This window comes from Cantharellus anzutake, assembly GCF_015039405.1.
Source record: "Cantharellus anzutake strain C23 chromosome Unknown EI90scaffold_21, whole genome shotgun sequence".
NCBI lineage: Eukaryota > Fungi > Basidiomycota > Agaricomycetes > Cantharellales > Hydnaceae > Cantharellus > Cantharellus anzutake.
In genome coordinates this window covers 942,178-957,608 of record NW_024066971.1, presented here as the reverse complement: position 1 = coordinate 957,608, position 15,431 = coordinate 942,178, and the positions used below count along the sequence as shown (strand labels likewise).

At 48.8% G+C, this 15,431-nt stretch overlaps 5 protein-coding genes across 5 annotated transcripts; 3 read left to right on the top strand and 2 right to left on the bottom strand.

Annotated features, from left to right (window-relative positions):
- Positions 1–5,844: 5,844 nt before the first annotated feature.
- On the bottom strand, positions 5,845–6,645 carry EI90DRAFT_3016178 (uncharacterized protein; the record flags this gene model as incomplete). Its single annotated transcript, XM_039056959.1, has 4 exons — positions 5,845–6,027; positions 6,052–6,166; positions 6,221–6,560; positions 6,606–6,645. 4 exons carry the CDS (start codon positions 6,643–6,645, stop codon positions 5,845–5,847), a joined length of 678 nt encoding a protein of 225 aa, XP_038916643.1.
- Positions 6,646–8,393: 1,748 nt separating this feature from the next.
- Positions 8,394–10,282, top strand: EI90DRAFT_3145554 (membrane dipeptidase-domain-containing protein; the record flags this gene model as incomplete). The annotated part of the gene is made up of 10 exons (XM_039065307.1): positions 8,394–8,615; positions 8,664–8,923; positions 8,987–9,041; positions 9,100–9,274; positions 9,355–9,571; positions 9,638–9,704; positions 9,764–9,864; positions 9,918–9,943; positions 10,004–10,056; positions 10,118–10,282. The coding sequence occupies 10 exons, from the start codon at positions 8,394–8,396 to the stop codon at positions 10,280–10,282; spliced, it is 1,341 nt and encodes a 446-aa protein (XP_038916642.1).
- A 515-nt stretch (positions 10,283–10,797) lies between these two features.
- EI90DRAFT_3056520 (uncharacterized protein) lies at positions 10,798–11,665 on the top strand. The gene is made up of 3 exons (XM_039060237.1): positions 10,798–10,913; positions 10,986–11,169; positions 11,205–11,665. The coding sequence occupies exons 1-3, from the start codon at positions 10,802–10,804 to the stop codon at positions 11,380–11,382; spliced, it is 474 nt and encodes a 157-aa protein (XP_038916641.1). The 5' UTR covers positions 10,798–10,801; the 3' UTR covers positions 11,383–11,665.
- A 223-nt stretch (positions 11,666–11,888) lies between these two features.
- On the top strand, positions 11,889–12,653 carry EI90DRAFT_923777 (uncharacterized protein). Its single transcript, XM_039068246.1, has 2 exons — positions 11,889–12,522; positions 12,586–12,653. The coding sequence occupies exon 1, from the start codon at positions 11,999–12,001 to the stop codon at positions 12,386–12,388; it is 390 nt and encodes a 129-aa protein (XP_038916640.1). The 5' UTR covers positions 11,889–11,998; the 3' UTR covers positions 12,389–12,522; positions 12,586–12,653.
- A 1,498-nt stretch (positions 12,654–14,151) lies between these two features.
- EI90DRAFT_3145553 (uncharacterized protein) lies at positions 14,152–15,427 on the bottom strand (the record flags this gene model as incomplete). The annotated part of the gene is made up of 4 exons (XM_039065306.1): positions 14,152–14,246; positions 14,308–15,030; positions 15,078–15,191; positions 15,391–15,427. The coding sequence occupies 4 exons, from the start codon at positions 15,425–15,427 to the stop codon at positions 14,152–14,154; spliced, it is 969 nt and encodes a 322-aa protein (XP_038916639.1).
- Positions 15,428–15,431: the final 4 nt, after the last annotated feature.

Below are 15,431 nucleotides of genomic sequence, written 5' to 3'. Positions count from 1 at the left end.
TGACAGACTGCTAGATGGATAGATGTGCACCCGTCCGGAGAAGAAAGGTTCGGACCCGTCTCATGTGAACTGTTTCCGTAAAAGGCAAGTGTAGCCTAAATTCGGCCAACTCCGCCCACACAAGAGTTCACCGACTGTCTGGAGCAATCTTCGTAGCGAACGACTACGGCACCGCCGGAGTCGGTTGGGTTGGGCTGGGCCTCTGATGCAGAACACGCGGCTCGCAGCTTCAGACTCAACACCGCGTTCCCGCATCTTGGTTGACACCGTAAGCATGCGCGATTGCCCAGTGCACTTGGCACAAATGGGCACCACTACTCCATCGACCTGGTTGAACTGAAATTTCCAGCATCTACGCCATGTATTTCTCTCCTCTCTGCGATGAATGCGCCAAAGATAGAGGTGACCCGGTGTTGGAGTTACAACGACGCGTGACTCACTAACCAAACTCACATGATCTTGTTTTTTCGTTTCCGTTGTATTGATACCGTGACTGCATTGTATATAGGTAATTGTTTGGGTCTACTTTCCTTTTCTCCTCAGTTCTTCATTAACGGAGACTGAGGTTAGTATCATTGTTTTTAGTTAGTTGTTACATTACTTACTCTGTACTCTTCTGTACTATAGCTCCCGCTTTAGGTTAGTATTAACCGTAGTAATTCAGTTCTTCATTAACGGAGACTGAGCTCCCGCTTTAGCCCTCCTATTAGGTTATGAGCCCAGAGGCTCTCTAATTCTAACCAGAAAGAACTCCCATCAATCCAGTATCAATCATGACCACCATTTCCCACAAAGTCGATACCAGAATCTTCGAGAATGACCGGCTACGAGCCGATGGATCGAACTACGGAACTTGGAAATCAATGATCGGACTCGTACTCGAGAATCACCACTTACTGGAATACATTGATGGTTCAATCCCTAAACCTTCCTCCACTCCCCCTGCTCCCGCACCCACTACTGCGCCTGCCAATACTGGTACAGGTTCAGGAAACACTCCCCCCGCTACTCCTGCCCCACAACCCAGCACCGCGTTAACTCCACTCCAAATATGGAAAGAGGGTAATTCTGCGGCTTTACTCCAACTTGTCGTGTCCGTCGATGAGGAAGTCAAACTCCTCATAAAGGGTATCAAAGAAGCTCCTATAGCATGGGCGGAAATCAAAAAGAAGTTTGAAGGAAAAGGCGCGAAGTCTGTCTTTTACCTTATGAAGAAACTCTTCCGCACCGTTATGCTTCCCGAAAAGGATATCTACAGTCAAATTCAGGAGCTAAAGGATTTGTTCATTAAACTCGACTCACTCGGAACCAATATTAGTGAGGAAATCCAGACAGTTGCCATACTCATGGCACTTCCGGAAGAGTGGGAGATGATTCAGGAAATTCTCCTGAACAAGGACAAACTTACCCTGCAAGACACTATTGACGCGATCCTCGTACACGAGAGTAAACTCAAGCACAAGCAGGAAACTGCTATGCTAGTCCGAGTTGGGAAGGGAACCCCGAAAGGGAAGGCCTCTTCAGGCCAGCTGAGTCAGAGATCTAGGGAGGGAAACAAATTAACGTGCGGCAACTGCAAGAAAGAGGGGCACACTGCAGAGCAATGTTGGGCAGAAGGAGGCGGGGCAGAAGGGAAAGCCCCAAAGGGAAGAGGTCCGAGACGGAAGAAGTCGGGGAAAGGGCAATCAGCTAAAGTAGCTGAAGCCGAAGAATCAGGAGAGGGGTTATTGGTATACCTCGCGCATGAGACCCTCGAGTCTGAGACTGCGCTAGTAGCCTCAAAAACTTCCCCCTTCACCCACTTTGTCATTGACACAGGGGCTTCATCGCATATGACCCCCGACTCCTCAATGTTCTCGACTTATCAGAAACTCACTCACCCAAAGAAGATCAAAACCGCTGACGCTTATATTGACGCAGTTGGTATTGGTGATATCGAGGTCCAAACATTCATGGGAGATCAATCCCATCCTGGCCGATTCACAAATGTTCTTCATGTGCCCCGCTTAAACGAAAATCTTCTATCTGGCCGACAACTTGCGAAGAATGGTCTCAGAACCATTATTGAGGATGACCGCATCGACATCGTAAATTCCAAATCTGGAAGAGTCGTTAATCGCGCATACCCACACGGAAGTCTCTATAGACTCCAGGTAAAGATCATGTATCCCGAAACTGCAAAGTTTTGTCGAGTCGAAGTTGCAGAGGATGATGAGCACGCACTCACGACCCAAACCATGTCAACTTCCAAAGCCAGCCTAGCCCTATGGCACCGGAGGCTTGGACACGTTACCGAGGATACAATCCTAAACATGGAGAAACATGGGTCAGTGGGCGAAATGGAAATTACGGAGAAAGGAAAGGGACGCTGCATACCTTGCCTAAAGGGAAAGCAAACACGCGATCCAATCCCTAAATCCACCTCAACCCGCTCATCCGAACCACTAGGCCGAGTCTTTAGCGACTTATGCGGCCCAATCACTCCAGAGACCCGCGAGGGTCACCGTTATTTCATCACTTTCACCGACGATTATAGCCGGTACACCCATATCGGACTTGCAAAGACCAAGGACTCAGCGCTAAATCTATTCAAAGCCTGGAAAGCGAAAGCTGAAAAGGAATCTGGAAGAAAGGTTAAAACCCTGCGCACAGATGGAGGTGGCGAATACACATCCGCCGACTTCAAAACTTACCTTGAGTCCGAGGGAATCACCCACGAGATCACAAACGCCTACACCCCGCAACAGAACGGAGTTGCCGAAAGGGTAAACCGCACTCTAAATGACCGCGCACGGTCAATGCTAGAAGATGCGAAAGAAGTGCTTAAAGTCAAGCAACTTCCTCCGAGTTTCTGGGGTATTGCCATACGACATGCTGTCTGGATTAAGAACCGGGTATTAACCCGAGCTCTAAACCAGAACCAGACACCCTTCGAGGCATATTTCGGTCGAAAACCTTCACTCAAATCACTGCGACTATTCGGATGTGTTGCCTATGCACACATTCCCCAAAAGTTTCAAACGAAACTTGGGGCCCGGACAGTCGAGTGTATTCACGTTGGGTTTGCCGAAGACAAAAGAGCGTACTTGTTGTGGGACCGCGCTAAACGCCGGATGATAGAGTCGAGGGACGTTGAATTTATTGAGGGAGGTGAACATGAGAGGGTGAGGGTGAATGTAGATGATGAGGAAGAGGGAGTGGAAGACGAAGTTGGAAGCCCTAAAGGAAGTCCGAGTAGTCAGAATGCTGTTTCAGGGGGGGACAAGGACGGAAATGGCGAGAATGATACAAAGATCAACTCACCTAACGTACCCAAGAACCCGTCAATCGAGAACCAACATTCCGACCTTAATCCTAAACCCAACACCGCTCCGAACCCAAATCCCAATCCAGACCCAAATCCTACTCTAACTCCACCACTCCGTCGGACGACTCGTAAGAACGCTGGAAAGCGACCCATCAGACCGGATGAAGATCCGAAGATGGATTTGGGTTCTAGACGCACCCAAGTAACCATGCAACCAATCCCGAATGCGGAAACAGTGGGCGATTCTGAAAAGAATCCAACTTCAGTGGGCGAAAATGAAGAGAAAGTTGAAACACTCAACTTTGCTATCATGCGTGATGGCGAAGAATTCGCCTATGTCGCAGCAACCTCTCCCCGGAGTTACCACGAAGCGATGAAAAGGAATGATGCTGATGGCTGGACGGCAGCGATAACCGAAGAATATCAGAATCTTGTCAACCGAAAGGTATTCGAGGAAACCGATGTTCCCGAAGGCATTCGAGTCCACGATGGCCGATTGGTTTTTGCCGAGAAAACTAATGCCGAAGGAGAAATCGTAAAAAAGAAAGTTAGACTGGTGGCAAAAGGATATACCGAGGTTCTGGGAGTGGACTACTTCCAGACTTACTCACCCACACTTGGCCGCGACACTTTATTTGCGTGCCTCACCTATGCCGCTGGACACGACCTCGAAATCCACCAGTTAGATGCCGTCGCCGCTTACTTGAATAGTGACCTCCAGGAGGAGATCTACATCAAACCTCCTGCCGGAGTCCCGGCAACACCGGGAAAGGTGTGGTTGCTGAAGAAGGCCCTGTATGGTTTAAAGCAAGCCGGCCTAGAATGGTACCGCACACTCCGAAAGCACCTAAAGTCACTTGGATATCAGCAATCTGGATACGATCCTTGTTTATATTACGCGGATCACTCACGCTTCATTCTCGTCTATGTTGACGATTTGTTACTCGTTGCTCCGAAGTCCGAGTTGGCCAACATGAAGGCCGAGGTTACCGGAAAATTCGAGATGCGGGACCTAGGAGAAGTCCATTGGTTTTTAGCGATGGAAATCACGCGCGATAGAGCTGCACGTACTATTACGATAAGCCAGCGACAATATGTCACCGACATCCTCGCGCGATTCAGGCTGGAAAAAGCACGACCAATGAGTACCCCAATGGCCGCAAATTTAAAACTTGAAAAGTTAAACTCACCAGAAATCGACCAAACGCTATACCAATCTATGCTCGGATCGCTAATGTACGCAGCGATTAGCACTCGTCCTGATATATCCTTCGCCGTTGGATTGTTATCTCAACACGCTGTGGCCCCTGGACAACAACATCTGTCCGCTATCAAGCGGGTATACCGATATCTAAACGGGACGCGCGACCTTGCACTGACGTTTGATGGAAAGCGATTGGACAAGGGTTTGTGTGGATTTTCCGATGCGGATTGGGCTGGAGATCCTAGCACAAGAAGGTCAGTATCTGGATACTGCTTCATATTCGGTGGTGCCGCAGTAGCGTGGTCTTCAAAGAAGCAACCCACGATAGCGCTATCAAGCACCGAGGCCGAATATATGGCCACCACGCATGCAGGGAAAGAGGCTACTTATCTGGATCATCTACTCGACAACTCCGACATATCCTCCCAAAAACCCATCACCATCTTCGTCGATAATCAATCAGCGCTTGCCATTGCCGAAAATCCTATATTCCATGCGCGAACAAAACACATTGATGTCAGACACCATTGGATCCGCGAAAAAATCGAAACTGGTACCTTGAGGCTGGAATATGTCCCTACTGCCGATCAAGTGGCAGATATATTCACAAAGCCATTACCCGCGTCAAAATTCGAGAAGCTCAGATCGAGTTTGGGATTGGGATGAGTCAACAAGCGTTGAGTGGGCGTGTTGGAGTTACAACGACGCGTGACTCACTAACCAAACTCACATGATCTTGTTTTTTCGTTTCCGTTGTATTGATACCGTGACTGCATTGTATATAGGTAATTGTTTGGGTCTACTTTCCTTTTCTCCTCAGTTCTTCATTAACGGAGACTGAGGTTAGTATCATTGTTTTTAGTTAGTTGTTACATTACTTACTCTGTACTCTTCTGTACTATAGCTCCCGCTTTAGGTTAGTATTAACCGTAGTAATTCAGTTCTTCATTAACGGAGACTGAGCTCCCGCTTTAGCCCTCCTATTACCCGGATCCCTTTTTCGGATGCCAGAGCAGAGGTCGCTACCCGGGTCGAAGGGGCGCTACTCAAGAGCCCAGAGCTGAAAACGTTTCGCTCATGGACCGCGCTGTGGGAGAAAAGATAAAACGCTGCGCTACTGCTGCCAACCTTACGCTTAGACTGAGAGCGCCGCGAATTTCTCCGGTTTTTCATATGGCCTACCGCAAAACTGCGCATGCGAAACGACCAGGCGCACTAACAGAACTAGGCTGAAGCAGCCTCTATAAATAGATAACAGAGCAAACACCTACAGTCCATGAGATGGCCACCCTGCGGAGATCAGAAGGCATCTAAACTTCTCGTGATACGTTATTCACGCCGGTTCCGCTTGACTTTCGAATGAGCATCGCATATTCTCCCATTCTCCTCGAATGAGTTCGACACAACGCTTAGCCGTCCGGTGCGCATCGATATGTCTGCACGTTGTAATAATGTCGTTTGGGAACAACGCCCGATCATCTGGCAGCATGGGGCTACTCCCACATAGCAATGCTTGCTGGAAAAAAATTAATACACGAACCTGCCAACGCTCTATATCTCTGAAGAGACCTTGGCGAAGGTTCATGGCGTTGTGATGCGTGTCTTGAGCCAGCAGTAATTTGTCAAAGCCACCCTTACGCCGGGCAGAAGCCCACCTTTGGGGTCAAGAAGACAGTTGCTTAGTCCGCAAGGGAAAACGAGCCGTGGACTCTTTCTCGTCTATCACGAGGTTATCCACCTCCCTGATCCTGAAGTTCCGGCTCTGCATGTAGTCTTTACGCGCATCTGCAAGCAACCAGTGCAACGAGTCAGTACGGTCACAATCCACGTATGGGCTCCAGATAGAGCCACCGACGTTGCTTCGCAGAGGCTTGTCATAGTGTAGGTCCTTCACTTTTCGCTCCAACAACTTTACACCATTTCCTAGCTGGTCCCTCACCGAATCCCGGTCCCTGTGGCCTAATAAACCATCTGCCCCTGAGACATTCTCTTCCTCACAGGTACCCCTCAAACGTGGCGCTTGGCGCAGGAGGCAGTTGGGAAATTTTGCTTATATCCCGAGAGAAATCTGAAATGTTCCACTAGCCTTGATACCACTTCTAGCGATAGCAAAGCTTCCACGTATACTCTCCATGGCGCATCTAAGGATGCTATGTCGGAGCCTTCCACAAGTGGACCATGGATCCCTCCTACCGAGTCTGATGTGATATTTCCAGTTCCAGTTGTTTAAATAAATACAGATGCACTCCCCCCATTCGGTCTGCAATACTACACCTTATTTGCCCCACAAACTTCCACTTGTCCCGCGCCTAAGTAAGGCTCGCCGAGTTTATGCCAACGCAGCACCGATCTGTCATATCCTCGCTAGGTTCGATCAGGACGGGACTAGTGCCAGAGAAACCCAGCTGAATTGCAAGAAGCTCTGTGTAGAGTAAACCTTTCCGTCACAACCATGCCGCTGTGGCCCCAACGAATGGTCCGCGCAAACCGTCCAGGCGAAACTGCTTGCCTATAGCCAATAAACGACGACATGTGATGCGAATTGATGGGTTCTTTGGTGATATGTATCAATTGTACCTGTATCTGACCTTCTTGAGGGAACTTCACGACACGCTGCCGGTGAAATTTTGAGGATGCATAAAAGGATCCTGTGCGCCTAGTCTCCATGACCAGAACGACGTCTTCAGCGTCGAGCTGCAATGTCTCTATTGGTCAGCCACTGATCTTCTTTCTACTCAACGAACTTGCAAGCTGTGTTCTATAGAGTCAACGCGTCAGGAGGGCGAAGGAATCGTACTTATGTCAGATTCTTGTAAACGGGGCACCAGGAATAAGTATTGCACCATCCAGTAGGAGTATGGATCAAGTGGTTCTATATTGAATGACGTTGTGCGTCATTGGACGTCATTTAAGCGAATTCTCTTTCTCACATCAACTGGGCCCTGGAATAGGATGCAATCATTTCAATACACGGATGTGGGTTGAGACGCAAGTGCCATCTGCATGCAACTCTGTCAGCACTACGCCTCCTCCCTTCCCAGCAGAAAGGAGTCATTCTCACTCGAACACAATGCATTTCAGCGGATAATACATGAAAAGATGAAAAGGAAAAGTGCATAGTCAAGTGTACAGCGTTGGTGCAATGCCGCATCCGAAGGGGGATGACCAGCACAGACAGGTTCATGATGTCGCAGACGAGTGCAGTCAGCACGCAGCCCCCTGTCACAGAACGCTCTAGAATGCGAGGATTTGTCCATCCATTGATGGACAGCGCACTTATATCAAGGACGTTCGAGAAAGGAGAAAACAAAACCACAGGGCTTAGTCCAGACGCCTGAGGAGGCTAAGGGGTAACCCACCCTCTCTTGAGTAACCATCGAACGGGGACTTAGAACACAACCCGAAACAAAATGATGAGCCGCTCAGAGGGGTAATTAACATATTATAGCAGCCTTATATCAGAAGCAGGCAATCCAGTGAGAAAGGATTCGAACACATCATGTGCGCGCGCGCACTAGAGAGAGGTTATCCCTGGGCTAGTCCATCCTGAGTAGGTAATACGACTGGTGACAAAGTATTTATCAGAAGGATTCTTTCTGAGCTAAGCGCAGGCTCAGCTAGAGGATACGCGTGTGCAGCATTTCATCCAGTCTCGCGCGGCACCCTCACCACAAGTCAGGAACACGTCCTTGTCCGAGTATCAACCACATGCACAAGCCACTGCTGGCAAGGCGAGGCGACCAGGCGGCAAGCCCTTCCAGGGAACTGAGGGCGAGTGAGCGAGAATTAAGCGTGGGCAGGTGACCAGCCTCTCTTTAAGAGAAAGCGTCGGGATGGATTACATTTCACGTTCCGTGACACATTCAATACTGTCATCACACCATGCCAGACGATGCAGAGAGTCAGCCTCTTCTCGGCTCTACTGCCAATAACCAGGAAAAGAGATGTCAAACGGCCTCACGCATGAAAATATTAAGAGTTATCGTTTTCCTTGCCATCGTGGTTGCTGCCTTCGTGTTCGCTGTGGTGAACAAACACGAATATCGGCTGCCGGACGACCCACTCGAAGCAGCACTCGAGATTCTTGGGAGACATCCACTTATGGTATGTAGTAGTTCTGGTTATTAGAAGTAATGATCTGAGGCTTCACAGGATAGTCATATTGGTAATTTGGCTGCTCTCGTCGGGAACCATAACACCGAAATATTCATGTCCATTGCAGATCTCCCAGAACTGGCGCGTGTCTACAGACGAAACAATGTTAGTGATATCGATCTCGCTAAACTGATGCCCGGACACGTCGACATTCCAAGACTTCGGAAAGGCAGAGTGGGAGGATTCTTTTGGTCCGTGTACACAGCTTGCCCCTCCGATCCTGGGGATGAATTTACCTATCCTACCGCCGCAGTCCGGTGAGTAACTCGAGCGCTGCTTCCGCCGCTCAGCTCGACTTCCGAAGTTGACCCTTGCTGAAGTGACACATTGGAGCAAATCGATGTCGCCAAGGGACTCATCGAGAAACATCCCGACGTATGTCTCCCGCTATTTGATTCCTTTTTTGCTTCGCTGACTGCTCATTCATTCAAAGGTGTTTCAATTTGCGACATCGTCCTCTGACATCCGGAAGGCATTCAGCCAGGGAAAGATGGCCAGTCTGATTGGGGTGGAAGGGGGCCACCAGCTTGAAAATTCTCTTGCTGCACTTAGACAGTATTATGCTCTAGGTGTGCGGTACGTGACCCTGACGCACACCTGTCACAATGGTATGATCCTCTTTCACACCCTGTACTCGACGAACCCCCCATCTGCTTATACTCCATTCGATCCTCTCCTATTCCTAAAGCTTTCGCTGATAGTGGTGGCTTCTTTGAACCCATCCCACCACGCCACAATGGACTTTCTTCCTTTGGCAAGGTTCTCATTCAAGAAATGAATCGCCTCGGAATCCTCGTCGACATCTCACACACTTCGGACCAAACTGCTGTCCAAGCTCTCAAGCTTTCGCGATCGCCCGTTATTTGGAGTCACTCAAGTGCTCGCTCTGTCTGGAACGTCTCGAGGCATGTCGCAGAACAACTGTACATTTGTAGTAGGATCGCTACGGGCTCACTGTTCTTCGTCCATAGAAACGTCCCGGATGAGATTTTAGAATTGATTGGGGAAGGCCCAGGGAAGAGGGACGCGGTCATTCAGGCAAGTAGTACCCAACAACCAATTCCAGAATGAGTTGAAGATATTTTCCGCATCATCAGGTAAATTTCTTCCCCGGCTTTGTCGCTGCAGATGGCAAGGCCACAGTAGCAGCTGTTGCAGATCACATAGAACATATCGCAAGGAAGGCTGGACGGCAACAGTGAGTTTATGTTGATATAACTTACCCTATGGATTCTCAGCCATACACCCTAGTGTTGGGATAGGGTCGGACTTTGATGGCAAGTTGACTTAGTGAACATCATGCCCATTCCGGCTTGACACGACACTAAATGGATTAGGAATATCTTCCGTACCAAAAGGGCTGGAAGACGTCTCCAAATATCCCAATCTAGTGAGTTCAAATTAATTTGCGTTCGTCCGCTTGCATATATCTGTGCCTGTCCATCCTCTAGTTTGCTGAATTGTACAAGCGAGGCTGGACTGAAAAAGATCTTGCGGGTTTGGCATCGGAAAATGTCATCCGGATCATCGAGGGTGCTGAAAGAACCGCAAAATACCTACAGAGCTTGGGCATGAAACCGAGGTACGACATTTACGATAAGAGAAATGATTTGTAGGATTGTCTGTAGCAGGCAAGCTGGAACACCAGAACTATTGGGTTTGCGGCATCACTCAGAAGAATGGTGCACTCGTATTGACTGTCGACTCGCAGATAGGCTGGCAGCTGTGGAATGAGGAAATAGCGATGACGTGTAAATAGACTCGGACTTAGATATCTAAGGCTTCGTGTAGATCATCATCATCCAAATCATCCCCAGAATCGGGGTCGTAGATGATTTAGCCCTGCCCCTCCGGGATCCTCCCTGAAACGATATGAATTTGAGACACTCGATAAGATAGATCGTCATCCAAACTGAGCGTAATTCATGAGCATAGGGAAGGGGGACCTCCGCTTGAGCGCCTGCTTGCGCATCCGTCGAACCCAGGTTGAATGGGAGTGTTTATTGCGTGGTCTTTACCCGCCACCTTGTCACTTTTGCGTACGACTTTCAGATTTTGCAGAACAGACAAGATGCATTTTTGACTGATTCATAATCTAAAATTCACCCTTCTGTGGGTGTTCAACGGTTTTGTGCATGCAGCCACTCCCCGCACGTACCACCAGAAGATACACTAGGTCCACATCAGTAATTCCGCTGAAAGGATCACAACCATTGTACGTATGTAATGCAGCGCCGGAGAATGCAAGTTCTCCCTAGTCACAGCAGGCGAGAGTATCGTCCAGAACTTCTCTGGATAGGAGGAGGGGTAAGTTAAAAGGAACGCTGAGAGTGATTATGAGACGGGATGGATTCGGTTTGTCGAACAGAACAAGAAGACAACAGAGGAAGATGTACACTTGCGAGACAGAGCCAAGATCTTGGAACGGTGTCAATTGCTACAAGAACAGGGTCCTGAAAGCGTCGATAGAAGGGTCCCTGATTGTTAAATGCAAAAGCAGGAAGTACAATGCAAACCATTAATGCAGACATCTTCCAGGAGCGCAGGGCGAAGGCTGTCCCATTCAAAGTCGGGGGCCCTACCTGGCCAATCCATCGCACAATGTGGTCGTCGCTACTCGGCCAACCCAACCCAACTGTCCAAAGCAGCATCCCAAATGGTGATGCCACCAGACCAGGCATCATTCAATGCCCGGTTCCTGGTAGTGGTTAGATAGAGAGCAAAACGACTGAAGGCAGTTCAAGTAAACCGTTTACCAAGTCATTAGCCGATATGCAAAAATGGTACGTTCCGGACAGTCCTCTGAACCTCTGAAGGGATGGGAGACCGCACGAGAACGAGATGCTGCAACTTGGCGGAGATCCATCTGATTGCACGAAGTTCGCGGCGGCACTTTCCGGCCGTTTCCACTGTCGTTACAAGGCATCGCGCGTTCAACCCGAGGATCACTATCACCCGACGATACCACCCAGACCACCCACACACTATGTATAGAAAGTCCCTCATGTACGCCACGTGTACCGAAGGACAGCACTGCACGTCATCACGAGCCGCGGGTATCAAGATAGATTTATCTTCATCATCAAGCCATCGCGCGCATTCATTCGCCTAGGCTCCTTTCTGGGTCTCTCTATTAGATTTATTGGAATTCTTGGAATATAGGCGTACGCTGTGGCCAACTCACGTTAGTTGATGTTGAGTCTTGCGGCGTCTATGATTTCCTTCTTGTCCCTATTTTGGACTACTCGCTGCCAAGGCCAGTGCGCATTCATAGCGCTTAACTATAAACACATAATTCTTGGACCGTACGACTTTTCCTCAGTTCACGTACAATGGGACTGGGGCGAGTCCTCTCTGAGTCTTTGTCCTCTCTTTGTCTAGTTGTAACATTATTGTACAGCAGTGAGAACGTCGTTGGTCTTCGCATTTTCTTATACTATCGTCACGACTACAAATGGGCAAGACTTGTGGTGCGGTATACAATCCCCCAATCAAGGTTTCCAATATCTCCGACATCATCTCTGCCTTTACTACACTTCAACTACAGCCCAGCTGTTTGGCCTTACATTCTGAGTAAAGATGGACTTACGACGCTCCTTCTCGACCCTGAGATTACACTGGTGACGAAACCATCCTCATTCTATGAAATTTGTTGGCGAACCGGCTCTTTCCCGGGGACCAATCATACTCACAGGCGGCAAATACTTGAGCTCAACCGATGAACGATATGCACATTCAACACCTTCGCAACACATGATACATGATAACCTTGAAGGCCTGGAACCAAATGGGTGGGCAACGGGAGCCTTTCTTCCCTACCTTAATACTGGCTGTAGCGAGTATGAAGTGTCCATGCGTGAGCTCTACATAAAGTAATGTTTCTCCAGCGATGGCACTGAACGGCTAAGGCGAATTTGAGGACTGGAACGCTTCTAGCGAAAAGGGCTCAATCAAGTATGAGCATATAGTTCCAGATGGCTTTTTTACGAACTACTTGGATTGTAATTTTTCAGTCGTGGATGAGATAAAGGGTGAGTAATTTGCTGGTCTATTCGAATTCCCCTCACGTTCCACCACCAACAGCTTTAATGTAGTTCATCCGCTCCCTCCATTTGGTAGCGATGAGTTGCGCAACGCCGTCTTCGACAGGATGGGGGGAGTTGGGCTCTATGAGTTCATCATGCCCACCTACGGGAAGCGCAAATTTTCGAATACATAATTGATAAATTAACCGCTCGCTTCACAAAATCGATTACCAAATCTGACTGCCGTTCGACAACAAGTGGAGTCTATCAAGGACAGAGACAACCTCCTCTGGTATAGAGTGGACGAGCCAGGTGGATGCGAAGGTCTCCTTGACTGCACCACCATAATATACGATTTCATCGGGAGCATTGATCCTTACCATCCCATTTCTCTGGTTCTCCATTGGGGACGCGGAGATATGACACATATCCGATGGGGAGATATGTCGCTCGTTCCATTGTATGGGATACAGAAGCGAGGCTAGTGATGCCACCATGCCGATTCCATCAAAAAGTGCACGCCGACATGTGGAGATTGTAGTTGCGATGATTGTCTCCCTAGTGCGGGCCTACAAGATATTGTGGGATACCAAGATGTCTTCCTCGAACGTGCACAATTGATGGGACGCAAACGATCCTTTAGTGTCTGGGATGTTCCTCGAGGTTTTGGAGGATCTAGGTGAGTCTTTCTTGTTCTCTTTTGGGTTCGGCGCTGAAACTAGTTACTGGCCCCGTTGGTTTAACAGGTAGAGAGTTTGTCAGTGAGGGCATAATTTCTTCAAGGGTATTACCTGCCTACTACCGCTGGGATTATGTCTGCTGCCTCGCAACCTACTCTCGAAGCCTGGCCCCGAATCACTCAATCTATCTCCGGCCCGACATCTGTACTCACCCTCACCAGACCAGCTAGGGATGCCATCGAAGTCGGCCTATGGCACACAGTTGGCGGTTCCCGTTTATCTGCCCTTTGGTTATCGTTAACGCTGGGGGAGCGGTGGATTCGGTCAGATTAGCCTCTCTTCGCTCCGCAAACAGTTGGAGCAAAGTATTCCAAAGCGGTTCTGTTGCAACCTTGAGCGACTTGCGTAGAAGCTCCAATGCAACACCAAAAGTCGATGGGTTTGGTGTTAGGATTTTTGTTCACGAGGGAAAACGCGATGTTGCACCCTTCTCTTCCAGTTTGACGCAAATTGATAGAGGCTCTCGCAGAATGGGTTACATTGGAAAACATCACAATTCACTCGGAGTACGCAAGCTTTCAGGGATTGCAGACAAACCATTTTTGCCTGGGGTACAGAGCGTTCACTGTAGAATTGTTTTGAAAGAAAATAGATTATATCATTTATTAGCCTGCCAGCGTGCCCAGTATAACTTGGAAGGATGGTGCACTCATATTGATCGACTATCGACTCGGGCATGGACTAATGGTTGTGAAATGCACCATGGAATAGACTCCATATTTAGATATCCAAGTCTTCGTCTGGATCATCATCATCCAAATCATCCGCAGAATCGGGATCGTAGATGATTTGGCCCTGCCCCTCCGGGATTTTTCCTGTAATTGTATAGATTTGAGACACTGTCTTTTGATAAAATAGATAGCTGCTCAGACTGACCTTCATGAGCATAGGGAAGCGGGACCTCAGCTCGAGCGGCTGCTTGTGCATCTGTCAGGCTCAGGTTGAATGAGAGTGTATTCATGTCCCGGTGTTCACCTGCCACCTTCCCTTCGCCGATCACTTTTGTATGCGACCTCATATTTTGCAGAATAGGCAATTGGTCCCAAGGGATATTCTTGACATTCCCTGATTCATGGTCGAACATCCATCCTTCCAGCGAACGCTCAACGGCTCTATGCACGCGACTACTTCCCCTGGCACTAGCAGAAACACTAGGGCCACGTATGGTCACATCGGCAATTCCGCTAAAAGGATCACGGCCATCATACGCAATGCCCTTGCCTAAAATTTGGGTAGCAATGCCGGAGAATGCAAGCTGATCTGACTCTCCTCGAGCCACAGCAGGCGAGAACATTGCCCAGAACTTCTCTGGAGGACAAAGGGGTGGGGGATACGTGAGGTACGATTCTGCGAGGTGACGGATTAGGATCGGCGAGTGAAGCGCCACCGAGGTCAACGTCGAGGAGAAAGAGGGAGGAATAAGCTGAGGTAAAAGTGGAGAGGAAGAGCTGAGAGTGATTATGAGACGGGACGGATTCGGTCTTTCGACCACCAGGGCAAGAAGAGAACGAAGGAAGATGTACGTCTGCGAGACAGAGCCAATATCTTGGGAAAGGTTGTCGATTGACTCAATTGCTACAAGAACAGGGCCTGAGGGCGCTGATAGAAGGGGAATCTTAGTCACTCAATGCAAAGTAGGGAAATACCAATCAAACCATTGCGGACAGCTTCCAGAAGCCATGGACGGGGATCTTCCCATTCGTAGCCCGGAACCCTCTCTGACCAATCCAATCGCACAAGTTTGTCGTCACTACCCGAGACTAACGACGCAGTAAGAATAGAGGTAGAGAGCAGGACAACTAAAGATAGTTTTGCACTGTTCTGCCAAGTCAGTCGCCGATAAGAATGACACTTTCCGGACTGACTTCAATGTCTCAACAATAGTCTTCTGAAATAATGGCAGGCTATTTTGAGATGTATCAGCATGAACGAGAACGAGTCGTTGCTTTGGCGCGGAACTTGGTTCCCAGATGGAGTTCAAGGTCAGATCTGACATTTAA

Bases quoted from the DNA above. Each gene is read 5' to 3' on its own strand.
- EI90DRAFT_3056520 (XM_039060237.1), top strand. From the start codon at position 10,802: ATGCAGCCACTCCCCGCACGTACCACCAGAAGATACACTAGGTCCACA. The intron at 10,914-10,985 runs GTTCTCCCTAGT...GTAAGTTAAAAG, and splicing joins TGCAGCGCCGGAGAATGCAA to GAACGCTGAGAGTGATTATG. The intron at 11,170-11,204 runs GTACAATGCAAA...GACATCTTCCAG, and splicing joins GTTAAATGCAAAAGCAGGAA to GAGCGCAGGGCGAAGGCTGT.
- EI90DRAFT_923777 (XM_039068246.1), top strand. From the start codon at position 11,999: ATGGGACTGGGGCGAGTCCTCTCTGAGTCTTTGTCCTCTCTTTGTCTA.